The 23,159-nt window shown below is 40.1% G+C and overlaps 1 protein-coding gene across 5 annotated transcripts in view; it reads right to left on the bottom strand.

The window, feature by feature from the left end:
• The window catches only part of TTBK2 (tau tubulin kinase 2), a 147,934-nt gene that overhangs the window by 103,529 nt on the left and 21,246 nt on the right, over positions 1-23,159 (bottom strand). For 4 of the 5 annotated variants that reach the window (XM_070424262.1, XM_070424272.1, XM_070424280.1 and 1 more), the window contains exons 2-3: positions 21,294-21,429; positions 14,641-14,788 (exon numbers count right to left, since the gene is read on the bottom strand). In XM_070424262.1, coding sequence (XP_070280363.1) covers positions 14,641-14,788; positions 21,294-21,362 — 217 coding nt within the window. In that variant the 5' untranslated portion in view covers positions 21,363-21,429. Of the gene's footprint in view, positions 1-9,140; positions 9,252-14,640; positions 14,789-21,293; positions 21,430-23,159 lie in introns of those variants that run through there. The other variant, XM_070424300.1, reaches the window with a different exon arrangement.

Here is a 23,159-nt window from a genome sequence, read left to right as displayed (position 1 = left end):
AAGAGGTAATATCAACCCATTAATAGTCAGGATTAGATTTTCAGATATTAAGAAGTTGGGCACCTACCAAAGCCCTGAAGGGGAAAAAAATAAACAAGACAATTAATGTAAGAGTTCCCTAGAGACAAATAAGAGTAATAGAGTTTGGTAACACAGAGAGAACTAGAGAAAGAAGAGAAGTCAGCAAGGTAGCTCTGATCACTGGGAGTCATAGGTTGTTGATCATAAGAAAATATAGGATGGCCCTGGCTGGTTGCTTAGTGGTTAGAGCATTGGCCCATAGACTGAAGGGTCTTGGGTTTGATTCCTGGTCAAGGGCATGTACCTCAGATGCAGGGATGGATATATATATCAACAAGCCAATTTTAACTTTCTGTTTATGTCTCTCTTACATTTAAGAAATCCTCTAGAAGATAAAAGAAATCCTGAACGTACAAACCAGATCTTTACCAACCACTCAAAATACCACCACAAGGGCTTTTTGTTAATCTTTTAAATTTTTCTTTTTTTTTAATTTAAAAGGCAAGCTAATTTATTTGGTGTCATTTAAACAGACATATAAACAGATTGTGTGCAAATCACATCAACACAGACTATAGAAGCACATTTTTAGAGGAAAATTACAACTTTAAAAATGTCATTTTATTTAAAGATTTTACCCATCATTAAAAGAAAAGTTGCGCTAGTTGTCAACTTTTTGAACACTGGGTCTCTCATAATTACTCTTTTTTTGCTTTGTAATAATATATTGCATCTCATAGCCAGTTAGTATTTTTTATTACATATTACATATGCACCCTTTTCCCCCAATCATCCTCTCCCAGCCTGTCCCTGCCCTCAGCCCCCCCCCCCCCCATTGTCTGTGTCCATTGGTTATGTTTATCTACACTAATAAAAGAGAAACATGGTAATTAGCGTACGACCGCTACCCTTTTCACTGGCTAATCAGTGAGTATATGCAAATTAACTGTCAGCCAAGATGGCGGCCAGCAGCCAGGCACTGAAGCGAGCATGAGGCTGGCTTGCTGCGGACTCCAACGTTCCCCGCCTCACTTGCCGGCCTCTCAACTGCAACTCTAAGCAACTATGTACTATGTTGCAAATAAGAAGATAAACAAAACTCCTGAAACCAGCAGCACTGAAAGCCAGCCAGACCAAAACTTTGTATCGATGTTTTCAGCAGCGAGGCCTCAGAGCTAAAGCTGGCCCAGAATAAAAAAAAAAAAAGAAAAGAAAAGAAAACAAGGAGCGGTTGGAAGCTTTAGTCACTCGCCAGCCGGAAAACAGCCCTCAGCCCCTCACCCAGACTGGCCAGGCACCCCAGAAGGGACCCCCACCCTGATCCAGGACACCCTTCAGGGCAAACCAGCCAGCCCCTACCCATGCACCAGGCCTCTATTCTATAAAGTAAAAGGATAATATGCCTCCCGGCACCGGGATCAGCGTGACAGGGGGCAGCGCCCAAACCCCCTGATCACCCTGTGGCTCTGTGTGTGACAGGGGGCGGGGCCACAACCTCCCTATCTGCCCTGCTCTGTTCATGACAGGGGAAGGCGCCCCAACCCCCTGATCAGCCCTGCTCTGTGCCTGATAGGGGGGAGCTCCCCAACCCCCTGATTGCCCTGTGGCTCTGTGTTTGACAGGGTGCAGCACACCAACCCCCTGATCGGCCCTGCTCTGTGTGTGACAGGGTGCGGCGCCCCAACCCCCCGCCCCCACGGGCCCTGCTCTGTGTGTGACAGGGTAGAACCATAACCTCTCCATTGGCCCTGCCCCGAGTGTGACAGTGGTGGCGCCCCAACCCCCTGATCGGCCCTGCTCTGTGGGTGATAGAGGGTGGCGCCCCAACCCCCCTCCACGGGCCTTGCTCTGTGTGTGACAGGGTAGAGCCATAACCTCCCCATTGGCCCTGCCCTGAGTGTGACAGGGTGCAGCTCCTCAACCCCCTGATCGGCCCTGCTCTGTGTGTGACAGGGTGCAGCGCCCCAACCCCAATCCGCCCTGCTCTGTGCGTGACAGGGGGCAGTGCCCCAGTTCCCCTATCGGCCCTACTCTGTGAGTGACAGGAGGGAGCTCCCCAACCCCCTGATTGACCCTGCTCTGTGTGTAACGGGGTACGGAGCCCCAACCCCCTGATGGGGCCTGCTCTGTGAGTGACAGGGGGCAGCGCCCCAACCCCCTGATTGGCCCTGCTCTGTGAGTGAAAGGGGGCAGCGCCCCAACCCCCTGATTGGCCCTGCTCTGTGAGTGACAGGGGGCAGCGCCCCAACTCCCCGATCGGCCCTGCTCTGAGCCTGACCAGGGGCTGCACTTAGGGATTGGGCGTGCCCTCTGCCACCCGGGAGCAGGCCTAAGCCAGCAGGTCGTTATCTCCCGAGGGGTCCCAGACTGCGAGAGGGCACAGGCCGGGCTGGGGAACCCCCCTCCCCCCGCCCCCCGAGTGCACAAATTTTTGTGCGCCGGGCCTCTAGTCTATATATATAAAAGGCTAATATGCAAAGTATCCCCTTGGGAGTTCCACTGGGAGACTGCCAGTTTGATCGTCGCTATGATGTGCACTGACCACCAGGGGGCGGAAGGAACGAAGGAAGGCCCCAGTGAGCAGCAAGGAGCCGGCAGCAAGGGAAGGAAGGCTCCAATCATCTGATTGCCAGACAGGCCTAGGGACCCTACCCATGCACGAATTTCGGGCACCAGGCCTCTAGTATGCATAAAAGTTCTTTGGTTGATTTTTCCCCCCCAAGTCCCCTCCCACCCGCCCACTCTCCCCTGCCTTTCCTCTGAGGTTTGGTGGTCTGTTTGATGCTTCTATGTCTCTGAATCTACTTTTGTTCATCAGCTTACATTTTTTAGGTCTTAATCACTCTAACCCAACAGAGAATGCCTATGGTCTGATCAAGCTCTGTGCAAAAGAGAAATAATCATGGCATCTTCCCCCAAAAAAGACAATAAAAAGTAGAATTAATTTAGATAGATAATATTTATGGGTGTAGCAAGATAGCACCTTGCTGTTAAACAGACATTTTAACTGTGATATAAGAAGGGATTTCTATTCATCCAAGGCAATTAGTGATCAATCCTTTTCTAATTGCCAGTCTTTTTTTTTTAAGAAATAGGTATGCTGTATTCTCAACTAAATGCATAGAACCTAATGAATTTTTTATTCTTAAAATTTCAGATGAAGTTCTACTACTATTGCTTTCAAATAAGGAGCTTAAAACTATGGCAGGTGGGGGTATGATGCTCTACATCCCAACATTAAATAATAATAAGTAACAATGTCATGCACAAGGCAAGTAATTTTACATGACTTGCTGCTAGAGGAAAGAAAACCAATCATAAAGGGGTATCAATCATTTCTCATTTTAAATTAAAAAGCCATCTACACTAATAAAAGACAAACATGTAAATTGACCGTACCTTCCCTACGCCTTAAGCCATGCCCACCAGCCAATCAGAGTGACTTTATGCAAATTAACCCAACCAAGATGGCGGCTGGCACCCATGGAGCTGGAGCGAGCAGGCTTGGTTGCCCCAATGATGGAGGAAGCCAAGCTTCTCGCCAGCCACGGCAGGCTCTGAGCGCCACTGAAGGCAACAAAGTTTCAATTATAGAAGGTAAATAAACCCCAGATACCTGCTTTCAGCCAGCTGTGGCCACGGAGCTAAAGCAAGCAAGAGGCTTTTCTCCCTCCCGCCCTGGCCGGCTCTGAGCTCCTCTCAAGGCTACAAAGTTTCAATTATAGAAGGTAAATAAATCCCAGAATTTAAAAAAAAGAAAAAGAAAAAAAGGAGAGGCTGGGAGCTTCCGTTGCCGGGGGGCTTGGCCAGCCTGAAAACAGCCCTCAGCCCCTCACCCAGACTGGCCAGGCACCCCAGTGGGGACCCCCCAACCTAAAGAGGCTGTGGCCAGCCTGAAAAGAGCCATCAGCCCCTCACCAGGGTGGCCAAACTTCCATGGGGTGAGGGTCCCCACTGGGGGGGGCTTGACCAGCCTGCAAACAGCCATCAGCCCCTCACCCAGGCTGGCCAGGCACCCCAGTGGGGACCCCCACCCTGGAGGGGGTGTGACCAGCTGCAAACAGCCATCAGCCCCTCACCCAGGCTGGCCAGGCACCCCAGTGGGGACCCCCACCCTGCTGGCAAGTGAACATCCCCCAAAGGCTGCCGGGCTGCCAGAGGGATGTCTGACTGCCAGCTTGGGCCTGATCCCCCAGGGAGTGGGCCTAAGCCAAAAGGTGGACATCCTCTGAGGGGTCCCAGACTGCAAGAGGGCATAGGCCGGACTGAGGGACCCCCCCGAGTGCACAAATTTTTGTGCCCCGGGCCTCTAGTTTAGCAATAAAGTGAAAAGCTGAGCTGAAACAATCCCAAATCCACTAACAGCACTGCTCTAGAATTCAAAGAACAAATTCCAGGTCATTTACAAATTAGCAAACACTGAGATTCTAAAAAGATGGACTACCATCCTGATAAGGACACCACAAAACCAGTGTTAGCGTCCTTGCCCATCTGTATTTACTCCAGATATTTACCTACTCTCCACCAAAAACAAAGAAACCACACCCACCCAAATAATAACAACTCATGAAATATCTACACCAGCCGTGGGCAAACTACGGCCCGCGGGCCGGATCCGGCCTGTTTGAAATGAATAAAACTAAAAAAAAAAAAAGACCGTACCCTTTTATGTAATGATGTTTACTTTGAATTTATATTAGTTCACACAAACACTCCATCCATGCTTTTGTTCCGGCCCTCCGGTCCAGTTTAAGAACCCACTGTGGCCGTCAAGTCAAAAAGTTTGCCCACCCCTGATTTACACCATAGGAGACAGAAAAATATAAATCTAGGCCCTGTTCTCAAAGACTTTACAACATTATTGAAAGAAATGAACATATTATAAGACTAATATAGACAGTAAGATCAAATGATAGCTTATAAGAACAAAGAATAAGCATTACAGAGAAATCAATACATTAGTTGGATTAAAATACATCAGATCCAGAGACATAGAAGCATGGAACAGATTGACAAATTTCAGAGGGAAGTCGGGGGTGAGGGATTTGGCGGGGGGAGGGAAGGGGAGTGATTAATGGGGAACTTATATGCATATATGCAAAGCCCATGGACACAGACAATAGTGTTGTGAAGTCCTGGGAGGGGCGGGTGCAGGGTGGAGGGAAAATCAATGGGAAAAAACAACAACAAAAAAGGAGACATCTGTAATACTTTCAACAATAGATAAAAAAGCCCTAGCCAGTTTGGCTCAATGGATAGAGGGTTGGCCTACGGACCAAAGGGTCCCCAGTTGGAATCTGGTCAAGGGCACTTACTTGGCTGCAGGCTCCTCCACGGCCGAGGCCCTGGTCGGCAAGTGTAGGAGGCAACCAATCGATGTGTTTCTCTCACATCGGTATTTCTCTCTGTCTTTCCCTCTCTCTTCCACTCTGTAAAAAGCAATGGAGCCGAAACCGGTTTGGCTCAGTGGATAGAGCGTCGGCCTGCAGACTGAAAGGTCCCGGGTTCGATTCCGGTCAAGGGCATGTACCTGAGTTGCGGGCACATCCCCAGTGGGGGGCGTGCAGGAGGCAGCTGATCGATGTTTCTCTCTCATCGATGTTTCTAGCTCTCTATCTCTCTCCCTTCCTCTCTGTAAAAAATCAATAAAATATATATTTTTTAAAAAAAGCAATGGAAAAATATCCTCAGGTGAGGATTAAAAAAAGAAAAGATAAAATAAAATGCATCATAGAGCTTGAGCTTCATTGAGTTAACTTGACAGTGATACAAAAAGAAGGGCCTGGTGTGGCTCAGTGGTTGAACGTCCACCCATGAACCAAGAGGCCACCAGATCTATTCCCAGTCAAGGTACTTGCCCGATTTGCAGGCTTATCCCCAGTAGGTCTTTCTTTTCTTTTTTCTCTTTTCTCTTCTCTTCTTTTCTTTTTTTTTCTTTCTTCTCTTCCTTTCCCTTCCTTTTCCTTCCTTCCTCCCTCCCTCCCTCCCTCCCTTTCTTCCTTCCTTCCTTCCTTTCCCTTTCTCTCTCTCTTTCTCTCCCCATCCCTCTCTCCTGCTCCTTCCTCCCTTTCTAAAATAAATAAAAACATATACATATTTTTTTTAAAGGGGTGTCCTCTACACCAAGTCCACAGGAAAAGTAATTCCACCAGGAAATCAAAATACAAAGGCTCCTTCCAGCTCTCATGAGAAAGCCCATCTAACAATCCCTTCGTTTCTAAGTAGCTCACCAGGAGCTGAAGGAATATAGCAGAAGGAAGTTTCCAAACTCATCTTTCTAGATAACCATCAAAGAAAATTCTATCATTTAAATGTTTTTCTTCTAAAAGCTGAATAGCTTTATATTTCACATGTAGATGTGTAGTACATTTTAAGTTCATTTTTGTATAACTTATGTGGTTAAGGTCAAGGTGCATTATTATTTTTTAAATATATTTTTATTGATTTCAGAGAGGAAGGGAGAGGGAGTGGGAGAGAGAAACATCAATGATGAGAGAGAGTCATTGATTGGCTGCCTCCTGCATGACCCACACTGGGGGTCAAACCCAAAACCCTGACATGTGCCCTGAACAGGAATCAAACTGACATTCCAGTTCACAGGGCAACACTCAACCACTGAGCCATGTCGGCCAGGCAAAGTGCATTATTTTTGTATGTGGATGTCCAATGTTCCAACACCTCTTATTGAAAAGAATATTCTTTTTTCACTTAGAAACTTTGGGAAAAAACTATTGGCCATATTTGTGTGGTTCTATTTCTGGAATTTCTATTCTATTTCAGTGATCTATATGCCTATCTCTTTGCTAATACCACAGTCTTGATAATGGTAGCTTTGTACTGAGTTTTAATACATGTAGTTTGGTTTTTCTAACATATTTCATTTTCAAAACTGTTCTGGCTATTCCAAGTCCTTGACCTTTCTATAGAAATTTTAGAATCAGTGTCTCTATAACTACAAATAGTGCTATTGGGATATTTATTGATGATGTGTTAAATCTATAGATCAGTTTGGGGAGAATGAATGTCTTTATAGTGAATCTTCCAATTCATGAATATGATATGTATCTCCATTTAAATGTTCTCTGATTATTTTTAATCAGGGTATATAGTTTTCAGCATTGAGATACATATTTTATTAACTTTAAATCTAAGTTTTTCATTTTGGGGAGCTATTGTAAATTTTTTAAAATACAAATTTCAATTGCTTACCATTAACATATAGAGGTATGATTGCTTTTTGTGGATGACCTTGAATCACCTGCTAAACTCATTTATCCTAGAAAATTATGTGTGGATTCCTTGGGCATGACGTCAATCATGCCATTTACAAATAGGGACAGTCTTATTTCTTCCTTTGCAGTCTATATGCCACTATTTCTTTGAATAGTTTTGCTGAACCACACTCATTCTCTTCTCATTCAGGGTTTCTGATGACATAAATGTTAGACCTTATGATAGTGTCATAGGTCCCCAAGACTATTTATTTATTTTTAATCTTCATTTTGTTGTTGTTCCAACTGGATTTCTTTTTTCTTTTTTTTTCAATTAGGTGTACAAAGTATTTTTGGCTTAAGTGCAGCATAAGCCTATGGGTTTTTTGTTTTGTTTTTAAGTTTCCGAATGGATAATTTCTATTGATCTATTTTCAAGTTCACTGATTCTTTCATCTGTCATGTCCACTCTATTGAGCCCATCCAGCAATTTTTAAATTTCTATTATTATATTTCTCAGTTCTAAATTTTCATTTAGTTCTTGTTTATCTTCTATTTCTTTGCTGAATTTTCTTTCTTCTTCTTCTTCTTCTTTTTTTTTTTTATCTTTCCACTCATTCCTGGAACATTTAGTTCTTTCTATCTTCTATTTCTTTGCTAAGACTTATCTTCCTGCCCATTCCTGGAACATGGTCATTATAGCTGATTTAAAAGTCTTTGAGATAGCCTGGCTGGTGTGACTCAGTGGTGGAGTGTTGTCCTGTACGCCAAGAGGATGCCAGTTCCATTCCTGGTCAGGGCACATGCCCAGGTAGGGGGCCCAATCCCCAGTAAAAGGTGTGCAGGAGGCACCGACCAATGTTCTCTCTCGTCAGTGTTTCTAGCTCTCTCTCCCTCTTCCTTCCTCTTTCTCTGAAATCAATAAAAACATATTTTAAAATTTTTTTTTTAATTTTTGAGATAATTTTAACAACTGTGTGATGTTGGCATTGGGATCTGTGTTTTCTTTTCCCATGTGAGTTAGGATTTTTCTGATTCTTTGTAAGCTGAGTAATTCTTTTTAAGCTGAGACATTTTTAATATTATGTTGAAACTCTGGTTGTTATTTAAGTCCCACTGCGCATGTTTGTTGAGTTTTGGGGGTTTTTTTAAGTCAGTAATTGACCCAGTTGGGTTCATACTTCAAGTTCTGACATGTCTTCTGTGGATTGTGTTTCCAATTTCAATTCAGTTAAGTGTTTCATAACTGTCCCACATAGTGTCCAGTTTAGGGATTGGGGGGTGGTCTATCCCATAATTCCGTGCTCAACATTTTCTTATGCTGTTTAGAATCAGGCTCACGCAAGCAAAACTTGGAAGTCAGCTCAGCAGTCCATAAGCAGCTTTAAGTGGTTTCCCTGCAATCTTCTGGTTCCCTAGGACTCCCCTTTTTAGGCCTTCCAACAGAAAGCTGGGCTTCTTACACACACTGCTGTGTACTTCCCATGACTGTGTTAGAAGTCAGGGCCCAGGGTGAGCAATAGAAGAGCTAAAGGAGAAGAAAAGCAATGGAATTTGCTCCACTCTCTTAAGACCATAGTTCCTTCAATTGGAGAGGAAGGTTCCCCTCCCTCTGAGATTTAGGCTCCTGCCTGACCCTGTTGAGACCACTGTAGTCACTGCCAAGAATTGTTTGAGGCCTAGGGTGCAAGAGAATGAAGAAAAGAAAACAAAGAAGAAAAAAGAAAAAGATGTGGGATTGCCACATTTTCTCTGAGCATTAGGAAACTCCTTTCCTGCTCCTTGAGTCAGAACTAGAGGACTTCTCCTGGTTCTTTTTCTGTCCGAGTTAATAATGCTCACTTCCAAGTTTCAGGATATGTTAAGTTCAGGCGGGGGTATACTGGAAGAAAAAAATGGTAAACTCACCGCCAGTTCACTGGTACTTTGAATTCTGGTCTTCTTCCCCAATCTGCCTCCTACTATTTATTTTTTGAGTCCTCAAATAGCCACTCGAAGCATTCTGTCCAGGTTTTATAGCTGCATTCAGTGGGAGAGACAGGGTGAAGTATGCTTACTCCATCTTATCTGGAACCAAAACCTGGACTACTGTTTTTTATAATAGGCTTTGTAGAACTGATTGATTAAACTATTTGTATAACTATGATTATAAATTAAAATTTTTAAATAAATCCTGTAGTAATCTTATCTAGGAAAAAGGAACAGGCAATCTAGTAGAATCACATTTTTTTAAGCATACATATTTTTGGATATTACATGCTTAGGGAAAAAAAAGTGAAGCTCTTAATTGTACTTTGCTTTATTTCTTTAAATCTTAGTTTACCTGTGGATTTTTATAAATACTAGGCCTATTATAAATTTATTTTAAAGGAATAAAGAAAGTAGGAATTATCCAAAGCATAAAACAGAGGAAGCAGAGCTGCAAATAAGAGGCCATTAACTGTTTAGGAACTGAAAAAAACATGCCATGTGAAGGTGGGTAGACTTTACCTGAGAAAAGGAAGGCCCTGAAATATTTTAGCAAAGGTGGGGGAGTGACATGATCCAATTGATAGATTTGAAGGATCACTCCTGCTGCAGAACATGAAGGTGCACAGAAAATGGATCTTGCTGTCTGACTCTAAGGAGTCACATAAAGCTGCAGAACAGTAACATATGATTCCACGTATTGTTGGGGGATAGGGTAAGGGAGGGAGATTTCTTTAAATTTTAATTTTAGAGAGGGAGGAAGAAAGAGAGGGAGAGAGAAACGTCGATGTGAGAGATACATGGATTGGTTGCTCCCCCAGGTACCCCCCCAGGGTTCTAACCCACAACTGAAATATGTGCCCTGACCGGAAATCAAACCCATGAGCTTTTGGTACATGGGACAATGCTCCAACCTACTTGAACCACACCAGCCAGGGCAATGGAGGAAGATTTTATAGATACACACAATCACATCATCATATATGTCATACGTGACATATATATGACATATATAATGATATGGTTATATATCAATGCATATAATCATGTGATTATATAAATGTGTGAATAGGTATATTTATAATATGTACTGCATGTTTCTGGAAAAAACGCAAGAAACCAGTAACAATGCTAAACTTTGGAGGAGAAAGAGGGGCTAAGAAAAAGAAACTTACTTTTTACTTTATTCTTCTATTTGAGTTTTAAATTTTTTTACTGTGAACATTTATAGACTTTAAAAGGTTGTAAACAAAATGGAGGAAGGTCTTATACATGCATAGATAAAAGAAACATGTAAGATATTATAATACAAGTATGAATGAACCTAATATTCAGTCGCACTCAGTAAGCACTCAGACACTGCTATAGATCTCCCCACAAATAAGATATTCTAAAGTAAGTTCACAACCCAAAACAGCTTTTTAATTAAGTTACATTACATTAATTTACTATGTATTTTTAAGCATTCGGAAATTTAAAGAGAAGATAAAGGGTAAGAATGGATTTTGAAATGTTTATAATTTTTATATTATATTTTTACTATAAAAAAGTGTGCATTATTCTTTTCCATTTTTTAAGCACCAAAGAGAATTTATAAAGGAAAAAAGTAAAATATCCTCTCCTTTCCTGGTACCTCTAATTCTAATACCTAAACATAACCATTCCCAATGACTTCTTGAGTTCTATATGATTCCAGACTTTCTTTGTGCATATAAAAAGCATATAAATACATGTGTTTGTACATATAAAGACACACATATATACATTACATTCTATTTTAAGGAAATGAATCTCTGCTCCTTAAAATAATCTCGACCTATTCTGGTTCCTAAGTGCCATTTTTCTAGGCTCAAATAGAGTAGTGAATAGACAAATCCCCGAGCTAGCAGATATATTAAATCTCCCAACTAGGTAAATGTTAAAGTGAACATACTGAACAAATAAAGTTCTCAGAGATCTCCTAACACTCTTTAATGAAACTTTATACAGGGCAAGCAAAATTACTTTAAGGGGAGAAATGCACAGGATGAAACAAACAAAAGGGCAGATGATAGATTAAAGGATACAATGAAGAGTTTATTCCTAACCTTTTAGGACCCGTAGTTTGACTACTATGCTCTTCCACAAAATGAGTTATCAAAGATTGTATAACACTTTTTGATGGAACAGATGAACCTTCACGAGGGCAAGCAACTTTGGAATAACTTTCATAGGCAGCCTTTTATACTGGAAAGAAATTACACATATCTTATATTCTTATGACTAGGGAAAGGGAGTAGTCGTACTTCACAGCAGTAGCTGGAGACTTCAAGCAGGGAAGGCAGAAGAGGTACAGTTGCTCTTCTGTAATAGTACCCCTTCTTCCCAACTCTCAGAGCTGTGCTCTGCAGTCTCCAAGGCAAAAGTAAAACCCAGAATCAATATCTCAGGGTAAAAAAGTCCCTGCTAGTCCGAATAAAATCACTTCTTTATGGGTCATGTTGTTTTTCTCTGCACTGATATGGGGCAAAACAAATTAATTCCCAACTACTACTGAGAATAAAACTATTTGGTTATCAAACAATGGAATTTACTTTATTATTTCTTGCTATTAATAGGATCCTCCCTTGCTTTTAGAGGATTCTCAACCTGTGGGTCGCGACCATCGGAAAACACATAGAGCATATCAGATATTTACATTACGATTCATAACAGTAGCAAAATTACAGTTATGAAGTAGCAACGAAAATAATTTTATGGCTGGGGGTCACCACAACATGAAGAACTGTATTAAAGGGGCGCGGCATTAGGAAGGTTGAGAACCGCTGATAGGATAATTTTTTTAAAAATTAAATAAACCTTTAATTAATCACCTTCTCATCCAAGGTAATATTCAAGTTGGTGTTTGAAAGAACACAAGAGATAAGATATGCTGATCATCCACAACATGACATAGAGGGCTAAAATAGCACAGAAAGGCAGGACAACTTTCTAGTCGTTCAGTGACTTAAGTAGTGATTTTTAAATACTTTTTTTAAAAACCTCACTGGAGGATATGTTTATTGATTTTAGAAAGAGAGGAAGGGGGAGAGAGAAAGAGAAAGAGAAACATGGATATGAGAAAGAAACATCGACTGGTTGCCTCCCTTATATGCCCCAACTGGGGATGGAACCCACAACATAGGTATGTGCCCTGATAGGGAATCAAACCCACGACCCTTCAGTCTGAGGGCTAATGCTCTATCCACTGAGCCAAACCAGGTAGGGTAAAATAATTTTGTTAGCTGTTTGACTATTATGTTTATGTTAATAAAAAAGGAATCCCTTAATGTGAATTATGGACTTAGTTAATGACAGTGTATCAATATTGGTTCACCAATTGTAACATGTACCACACTAATGCAAGATGTTAATTATAGGGGAAAGTGGGGATGGGAGGGAATATGGGAAGCTGTACTTTCAGCTCAATTTTTCTGTAATGCTAAAATGGTTCTAAAAGGTAAAATTAAAGAAAAACTAGAACATAGGCTTCCTCTCCAATGAGGTCCTCTAATCCATTCTTAAAACTGGTCACCTGAATCATTTCCACAGCCTTATTACTTCACTTTTCCAATAATACAGACCCCCCAAATTTTCCTAAAGTTTAACATAAACAACCTTTAATATGTTCTCATATTTTTTTATGTGTGTGAGGGTAAGTGGCTAACACAGTGATGGCGAACCTTTTGAGCTCGGCGTGTCAGCATTTTGAAAAACCCTAACTTAACTCTGGTGCCGTATCACATATAGAAATTTTTTGATATTTGCAACCATAGTAAAACAAAGACTTATATTTTTGATATTTTATTTTATATATTTAAATGCCATTTAACAAAGAAAAATCAACCAAAAAAATGAGTTCGCGTGTCACCTCTGACACGCATGTCATAGGTTCGCCATCACTGGGCTAACACGTGTTATGTTCCAATAGATACACTTTAATGGATTCACAAAATCAACAAAGCTCTCATAGACAAAGCACTGTCTGCAAATACTAATATATCTCCAAATACCGCCCCCCAAAACCCACACATTCCCTATCTGTCTGATACTTCATGACTCTATAAAATAAAGAATATTTCCTTCTTCTCCTTCTTTGTCTTTAAAGGAGCCCTGATCTATGAGAGAGACATACTGAAGTATTTATAGATGATATATGTCTAGGATTTCTTTTTAAATACTCCAGCATGGTAGGGGAAAATGTTAAAGGAGTAAGATTTAGATGCAACAAGACTGAGCAAATGCTAATACTTATTGAAACTGAGTACTATGTGAATGTTCATTATATGATTCTCTATTTTTTATATATTTGAAATTTTTCATGATAAAAAGTTAGGGAAAAATCTAATTTAAGATTTGACTATCTCACCTGCAAGATTTTAGATATGTATCAAATTTTGTTAAGATTATAATGGAAATCTAACTTTTTAAAAAGTACCTTCTGATGGTAGTAGGTTCATGAGGTACTGCAGAATTACTAGTGATCAGAGTTAAAATCATAGGACAGAATATTTTTTTCCTCTTACACCAGAGAATATTTTTACCTCTTAATAAGTTTTATGGTTCTATTTACTAGGGATACTTTAGATAATAATGAATGTAGAAGTACTAGCAAATAGGCCTACAGACAAGTGTTTCAGTTTTAGAAGTGACTAAAATATTCAAATACATCAGTAAAAACCAAGTAAAACTTAGGAGTGTAGCTTGAACATTAACTTACCAGACACTGAATAACTGCACAAATTAATAAGCATAACACAAATAAACCTATTTTTCTTGTTCTCCAAAAGCGAAATATTTCCTGTTGCACACACCAAACAAGTCAATCCAAGACTAGTGACATGGCCATCGGCTGCTAAAATATTCGCTGCTAGTGTTAGTGGAGAGAAATGGTGCACCTGCACGTAAGGTGCATAAGGGAAATGAATGTAACACAATTACAGCAATCAGTCACTGGCGAACGTTGTAGTTCATTATTAATAATTATGTGTAACAGGATATTGTAAAAATTAAGTTACGAAATTTTTATTAAAACGCTTCTTACATACCGTTATATTGGCCGGCAGCCGGAAGGCCCCGATCAGCCCTGATCACCGGCCAGGCCTAGGAACCCTACCCGTGCACCAGGCCTCTAGTTTTACAATAACATTTATGAAAACACTTTCTAACACAAAATGTTTCAGGTAATTCACTCTCTCTCATCCCGACTCACCATGAAAACAAACTGCCAAAGTCCAATTACTCTAAACAATCAATCTTTCTACTATTACTAGCTAGTGGTAAAATTTCCAAGAGAAATATGCTCAGTATGTTTATACCAATATGGCACTAGAATATTTAATTAATAGTTAGAGAATGTAACTGAGGTTCAGAAAGAAAATAATAAATTATAAATTGTTTGATATCATACAAAACAACTTACCTTGTAGTTTTTTCAACACAGCAACCTCCATTTTCAGAACTTGTTTTGGTTGTTGGGCTGATTCTACCTTCAGTGCAACGTTTTCCCTGGTAAGCATGTCCAAGGCATCGTAAATTTCTCCAAAGCCCCCACCCCCAATCTTCCTCAACTGCATAAGAAATAAGAACACACAAAAAATTACTAGAAGGTTCTAACTGGAAACCAATTAGTCTCTGATATTAAATATAATTTTGCTACTGCTGTTTTATTATAAAGAGATCTTAATATTATTAAATTAACCATGACATGCCAAGAAGAAATGTTAGAAATAACATCAGAACCTTTTCCACAAATTTATCCACAAAGAGTTAAAAAATTATTTCAGCCACAAACTATTTTAAAATTTGGTCTACAGTTAGCATTAGAACTGTCACAAAAACAATATCTGAAAGTGATTTGTTTGATTTTGAAATTTGGTCTACAGTTAGCATTAGAACTGTCACAAAAACACAATACCTGAAAGAGATCTAGTTTTACAATAACATTTATGAAAACACTTTCTAACACGAAATGTTTCAGGTAATTCACTCTCTCTCATCCCTACTCACCATGAAAACAAATTGCCAAAGTCCAATTACCAGATTTGTCTCAACAACCAGATTGGTTGTTTTAATTCTAAGGTAATCATTTGAAGACTTTTTAAACCATGAAATATTTTTGCCAGTTGAAATCTTATCTGGAACCTAACTGAGATGTGTATGTGGGGAGTTTGGGGTAGAAATCGGGCAGCCAGAGCCAAGCCCTCTCCGCAGCATTTACCCTCCTTTCTGAGGAACTGAACAGGCTTCAAAGGGCACACAGAAAACTGTTTTAAACTGGAGTGCATGTTGTTTCTTCAAGCTAGAAACAATATGCAATTAGCCTTCTTCCATTTCCTGAAACTAGGTCTCTCTTTACCACATTATCAAACATCTAAATGTACTATAATATAGAAAGTCATCATTGGAGGCACAGAGTACTGAATCCTCACCACCTCAGAGGACTCACCTCAAATCCCACTCCTTTCTCCACTGGGTCAATACTGATTACTCTATCTAGGCTGGTTTCTTTATCTTCTGAATTTCTACAGGAATTATTTGCTTAATCACTTAATAATTTTACTAGGCTTAATACCTCCTCAGATAACACTTGCATTAACCCCATCCTGTTTCTTTATCTTTTATGTTGATTACTTTTCCAACTTTCCATTGTCAGTGTCCTGGCCCTCTATAGTGAAACTAAGCTTCTTCAAAGAGAAGGCCACTCCATTTCCATTATTTTTTGTTTTCCCCAAGCAAAACAAAAGTGGTAACTATATATACAGGGTGAGGAAAAGTAGTTTGACAGTTGTTCGTATGGAAAATAATACAATAATTAATAAATAATAATGCAAGAATAAACTGTGTTTTGTGTACTCACAATTACAAACCTCCTTTTGTCCCACCCTGCATTGCTAAGTAACCATCATTGCTCTGTACATATAAACCATAATCCTTCTTTATTCTGGTTTGGTGATGATGGGAAGAGATACCAGGAGGAACTCAGGTATGAGTTTAGAATTTTAAAAAAGTTCCAGAACTTAATTTTGGTTAAGTAAATTGCTCTCTGTTGAGTCCTGATTGGTACTTGTGAGCCTTTATATATATACACTCATTAAACAAAGCCTAGTGTAACTTGAAAAGCTCATAAAAAGTAATGAGAACATTTTTCTAATTATGGTCTGTGAAGAGAGGTGGCTTCATCTTTTTTTGTTTGTTTTTTTTCCACACAAAAAACCTTACCAAATGACGGAACAAAAAAATCTAGGCTGAAGTAAATAATTTTGCTCTTGGTCTATTCTTATAATGTCATCTGAACAACAGTAGAGCATTAATTTTTTATTGAACTTGACAAAGCCCTAAGACATCAGTGCTCATGAGGGAAAGAGACAGAGAGTTTAGTGTGATGGGGTAATGCAGATTAGAGCAAGAATAAAGGTAAGGCCTATGACAGATTTTGTTTTTTAAAGACGTCCACAATATTGCCCATCATTTTTACTTCGTCAGTGTGACCCTGCTGCTTCCCCATCAAGAGGTAGAGTCCAATACTTTAAGCAATAAAAAAAAAAGAGAGGTAGAGGTAAAGTCCATTTCCCCACCCCCTTAAATTTGTGTGAATCTTGTGACTGCTTTAACCAACAGAACATGGCAAAGTAACACTGCAAAGTTCTTAACCAGCCCTTATAACATTTGTTAACTTGTTTCTCAAGAGCTAGCCACCTGAGAAGTCACAGCCCTTAAAGAGGTCCTAGAAAAATGAGCCACCAGGTTGGGGGGGGGGGAGGGGGGGGAGGGAACTAAGGATCCCAAGGTACCAAACAAAACATCTGGAAGTGAATCCTCCAGACCAACCAACCTTGCTAGTACCACATGGCTAAGGGACAAACCACCACCCAGGCTAACTCTTCCCAAAGTCCTAATCCACAAAATCGTGAACAAAATGAGTAACTGCTTAAGCCTCTAAATTTGGATGTAGTTTATATAAAAGTAGATAACCAAAACACAATCCTTAACAATGACTTGGCGACATTCTCTATGTATTAGCTCTAATTATCACAAAAGAACAACTATGCCAGGCATAGTTTCATCTGCCACCTTTTGATATGTCTCCTGGCAAACAGCCAATCTTTATTGCAGCCCGTACTCCAAAGCTCTTACCTAAACAACACTCACTCCTGACTTACATAAAAGATTACCAATTGTTGGAATCTCCCTGCACCAATCCATGATGATGACATGGTCTTTTCCTTACATTTACTTAAGTAAATTTTCAAAGCCTATTGAATTGCCTGATCAAATGTACTCTAAAAACAAAATTTTTATTTCTAGAGATCTTTTTCCAATCTGTTGGTAGATTAAGGAAACCACTAAAACAGTTTTGCTAAACCTGCTAATGGAACAAAATTTTAGGTAAGAAAAGATTGGGTATATTTTGTTTTGGATATACTTAAATATTCCAAAACGAAAATAGCTCCCTTAAGAGGAGGAGAGGTGGCAGATTTCAAGTCTAGGGCAAAGAAGCCATCAAAAGACTGCTAGAATCATGTTCAAAAAACCCCGGAGACAACCTGAAGGGTGTCCCCTTAGTAAAATGAGACAATCTGAACATCAATAAGGATGAACTAAAACACATTAAATTTGTTTAAATTCATGGCTTCTTAGTTATAATTTTTAAAAATTTCTTAGTTGTAATTTTTAAAATTCTCTTCAGACTATGGTCACTTTCAGACTATGTTAGGGAGCCAATTCATTATTTTGAAAATTGATAAATTAAGAAAAAGAATCAAGCATTTATCCTGTTTTCCTAATAAAATTATATCTCAGATAAACAGTTGATGAGAAATTTCACTTTATAATGTACTTTAAATAATAAATGAAAGAATGCTAGAATATCACCAATTTGCAATCCCTAATGAATTAACAGACCTAGACAATAATGAACCACAGTACTAACACCATAAAAATGATGAGCAATAAGATATTATGCTCCTCCTATTGAAAGTTCACAATACCTTTTATGAGAAAAATGCCCCCATTTCAGATTAGATTTGAACTCATATTTAATCAAACCTCTATGCATAATTAACAATTTACATAAAATACATGACAGAGAAACATGTTAACACCACATGGAAGCAATTGGAAAAATCCAAACCATGGAAAACTGTACAGGCAAATGGCCTAGTTTCTCCAACAAATAAATTGTAAGTAAAAAGAGATAAAGAAAAACCTAAAAATTAAAAAACTTAAATGATATCACCAACAGCAATATCCAGATTTTATTTGGATTTGATTCAAACCATTAAAAATTTTTTCTGATATATTGCCTTGGGCAAGGGAAACAAAAGAAAAAATAAATAAATGGGACTACATCAAACCAAAAAGATTTTACACAGCAAAGAAAATCTTCAACAAAATGAAAAGAACCCACTAAATGGGAGAACATATTCGGCAATGATACATCTGATAAGGGGTTAATATCCAAAATACCTAAGAAACTCATACAACTTGACACCAAAAAAACAAACAATCCAATTAATAAATGAGCAAGGACCTGAATAGACACTTCTCCAAAGAGGACATACAGATGCCCAATAGAGAAAACATGCTCAATGTCACTAATCATCAGAGAAATGCAAATAAAATTCACAATCCACCATGAGATTATCACCTCACACCTGTCAGAATGGCTATCATCAATAAATCAACAAACAACAAGTGTTGGCGAGGATGTGGAGAAAGGGGAACCCTCATGTACTGTTGGTGGGAATGCAGATTGGTGCAGCCGCTAAGGAAAGCAGTGGAGTTACCTCAAAAATTTAAAAATGGAAGTGCCTTATGACCCAGCAATTCCAGTTCTGGGCATATATCCGAAGAAACCCAGCACACTAAGTTAAAAGAATACATGCACCTCTACGTCCACTGCAGCATTATTTACAACAGCCAAGATTTGGAAGCAGCCCAAGTATCCATCAGCAGATGAGTGAATAAAACAGCTGTAGTACATTTACACAATGGAATACTACTTGGCCATAAAAAAGGAAGGAAATCTTACCCTTTGTGACAGCATGGATGAACCTGGAGAGCATTATGCTAAGTGAAATAAGGCAGCCAGAGAAAGACAAGTACCATATGATTTCACTCCTATGTGGAATCTAATGAACAAAATCAACTAACAAAATAGAAACAGAGGCACAGATACATGGAACAGACTGACAGCTGTCAGAGGGGAGGAGAGTTTGGGGCCAAGTGAAAAAGATGAAGGGATCGAGCAAAAAAATAAAAAATAAAAAACAAAAACAAAAAAGACCTCATAGAAACAGACACAACATGGTGATTGTCAGAAAGAGGGGGGAGGGAGGTAGAAGAGGATAAAGGAGAGATAAATGGTGATGGAAGGAGACTTGACTTGGGGTGGTGAACTCACAATGCAATGTACAGATGATGTATAATAGAACTGTACATCTGAAACCTATATAATTTTATTAACCAATGTCACCTCAATAAATTTGATAAAATAATAATAGCAATAATAATCTATAAAAAAACAGGGGAATGTGAAAGCTGAAAGGATACTTAATGATATTTAGAAATTATTACTTTCTTAGGTGTAATAATATGATTATGTTTTAAAAAGAAGTCTTTATCTCTCAGAGATATATATAAAAATGCTAAGAGAAAATATATGCTTAAAATATTTTGGGAGGGAGCTTAAAAAGATGAAACAAGATTGATTATAAATTGATGACTGTTTAAGCTGGGGCATGAGTGCATGGAGGTTCACTCTATCAGTGTTGCTATTTTTATGTATACTTACAATTTTTCTTAATAAAAGGTTTTAAAAGAAAAAAGAGAGTAGTTCATTGTATTATATTTTTTAAAATTTGTTCTTTCCCTAAGTATACTTTTATTTACCTTACTCAAATTGGCTTTCAAAGGTTAGAAAAATTTAATGTTATATAAAACAAGAGTAAGAATTAGGGCATAAACCAAACTTAACCATAGATTATAAAAAAACAAACACCTGAAAATAACTGCTTTAGCAAGCAATATATGTATTACTAGAGGCCCAGTACACGAAATTCGTGCATGGGGGGAGGGTGGGTCCCTCAGCCCGGCCTGCACCCCCTACAATCTGGGACCCCCTGCGGGATGGGGCCTAAACCGGCAGTCAGACATCCCTCTCGCAATCCGGGACTGCTGGCTCCTAACTGCTTGCCTGCCTGCCTGCCTGATCACCCCTAACCACTCTACCTGTCTGCCTGATCGCCCCTAACTGCTTCTGCTTGCTGGCCTGATCGCCCCCTAACTGGTACCATGCTGGCCTGGCCACCCCCTAACTGCTCCCCTGCTGGCCTAGCCACCCCCTAACTGCCTCTGCTTGCCGGCCTGATTGACCCCTAACTGCCCCCTTGCTGACCTGGTCACCCCCAACTGCCCTCCGCCGGCCTAACTGCTCCCTAACTGCTCCCCTGCCGGCTGGCCTGATCGCCCCTAACCACTCTACCTGCCTGCCTGATTGCCTCCTAATTGGTCCCCTACTGGCCTGGTCGCCCCCTAACTGCCCCCCTGCCAGCCTGGCCGCCCCCTAACTACTCAAGTGCCGGCCTAGTCGCTCCCTAACTGCTCCCCTGCTTGCCTGGTCGCCCCTAACTGCCTCTGCCTCGGCCCCAACCACCATGGCTTTGTCCAGAAGGAAGTCAGACGTCCGGAAGATGTCCGGTCGACCCAGTCTAATTAGCATATTACCCTTTTATTAGTATAGATCAGCCGTGGACAAACTACGTTCCGCGGGCCGGATTCGGCCCGTTTGAAATGAATAAAACTAAAAAAAAAAAAAAAAAAAAGACCGTAACCTTTTATGTAATGATGTTTACTTTGAATTTATATTAGTTCACACAAACACTCCATCCATGCTTTTGTTCCGGCCCTCCGGTCCAGTTTAAGAACCCATTGTGGCCCTTGAGTCAAAAAGTTTGCCCACCCCTGGTATAGATCCTATAACAAAATGCTATTTTTTATCAAGATACCTAAAATTGCCCCCAAGACAATCAATCTACCTCTCCCTCTCCCTCTCTCTCTCTCATGCATACTCACCACTTTCCATCTTTCTTTGACAAGGATTCCAACACTGAGGATATCTGGCTGCTCTCCTCCTCCACTCATTGCAATTCAATGATATGATAGAAAGGCTACACAGGCATCCAGCTCCCAAGGGTGGTTTCCATTTAACCTAAACAAAAGAAATAGCATATCAGGGCTAATTAATTAACACAAACATTTCAGCACCAAGTAGCACTACTAATCCTACACATTAATTCTGTTGCTTTGTTGGAAAGGAGGAGAGCCCACAAACTCCGTTCCAAAATCTGTTCACTGCATATTTTTAAAAACTACTTATCTTTCCATTACAGATACCAGTGAAATAGCTAGACATTACAAAAACATTACACTACAACACAGAGATATAACTTACAAATAGTTGAGATTGCAAGACTATAGAGAAAGCATGGTGTCAATAGCAGTTGACCCAGACAGACCACTATCCTAAGCACAACATATTGCTAAAGAAAAAGATACAGTAACTACTTTACAACAGCTTATAATTAAACTAGAATTGAAAGAAATTGAAAGAAAATTAATTCGAAGAAATATTTTAATATTGCTATTTGCCCTTTCTCTATAATAGAAGTGTCAAACAAATTCACGATCAACAATGACAGATGGAAACACACACGTGAGATTGACACCAGCAAGAGCTTTATATATATAGATAAACTTGCTTAATTAGACCTGCTTTCTGATTTAGCTAAACTTTTTCAAGCCCAGTGAAGCACCCCAACTTCTCTTTCAGGTAATTGTCAGCAACACAGCAGTAAAATCAACACAAAGCAGATTATTATTGTAGACCATGCAGGGAGAACAAAGGGTGAAATATTTAACAGCAGCAGTGTTTGACTATATTCTGCGCAGTGAGAAAACCTGAAATCATTTTCAAGTTCCACCATTTCTTACTGCTTTTCAGTCAGGTCAAGTTTCGAAACTTTCTAAATCTCCATTTTCCGGCTAATGAAAATAGGATTCTACTGAGTCTCCTATCTATCTACTCCAGGACTTCTGTGAGGATCAAATAAGATGAGGTACGGGAAAACACTTCACAGACATTTGGTTAAGCTGTAAAATGTTTGCACCTGGCTATAAAGCAAGTCATGTTCTTGGGCTAAAGAAACTCCAGGGAGGCTAGTCACTAGGGAAAGGAAGCTGGGCGTTGCAATGTGATGTCATTACCCATCACCCACAGCGACTGTTTCCGAGCTGTGCTGGACTGGGCTGTGGGCTGCATTTTGCACCATGGGGTCTCAGCAGCATTGGCTGCGATTTGGTGGGCTGTTGCTCTGGGGTGATGGCGGGGCCTGTGTCCCACTTGGGGGAAGCTGAGAGTTGCTTTGTTGGTGCCAGGTCCACGGTGCCATTTCTTTGTAAATGGCCAGTGTGCATCACAGCAGCTCCTGCGTTGAACGTCTGCCCCTGGTGGTCAGTGCATGTCATAGTGACCGGTCGGACAGTCGGAGAGACACTTAGCATATTAGCCTTTTATACACTGAGTGGCCAGATTATTATGACCACCTGACGTTTGCAGGCAAATTAGCTACAATTTTGCACTGAAGTTGCTAGAGGGCCAGACCATTATAAATAGGGAAGCAGGTTGTTTACCACGACAGTAGAAGTGATTTTTTTCTGAAGATACGGGTAAACAACGCGATTTAATAGCCTTTGAACGTGGGTTATATTTGAACGTGAGTGGCCAGATTATTATGACCACCCCAATAGTACTTCGTTGGGCCACCTTTTACCTTCAATACTGTGGCAATTCTTCTTGGCATTGACTCCACGAGCCGTTGAAAGGTGATGCGAGGAATCTGACACCATGCCTGATGAATAGCACTGTCCAGTTCTGTGAGA

This window comes from Myotis yumanensis, unplaced genomic scaffold (assembly GCF_028538775.1).
Source record: "Myotis yumanensis isolate MYYU_CA2020_CCGP unplaced genomic scaffold, mMyoYum1.0.hap1 SCAF_1, whole genome shotgun sequence".
In the NCBI taxonomy this organism is placed as follows: domain Eukaryota; kingdom Metazoa; phylum Chordata; class Mammalia; order Chiroptera; family Vespertilionidae; genus Myotis; species Myotis yumanensis.
The sequence above is the reverse complement of the archived record's forward strand: the minus strand, read 5'-3'. Positions and strand labels throughout refer to the sequence as shown.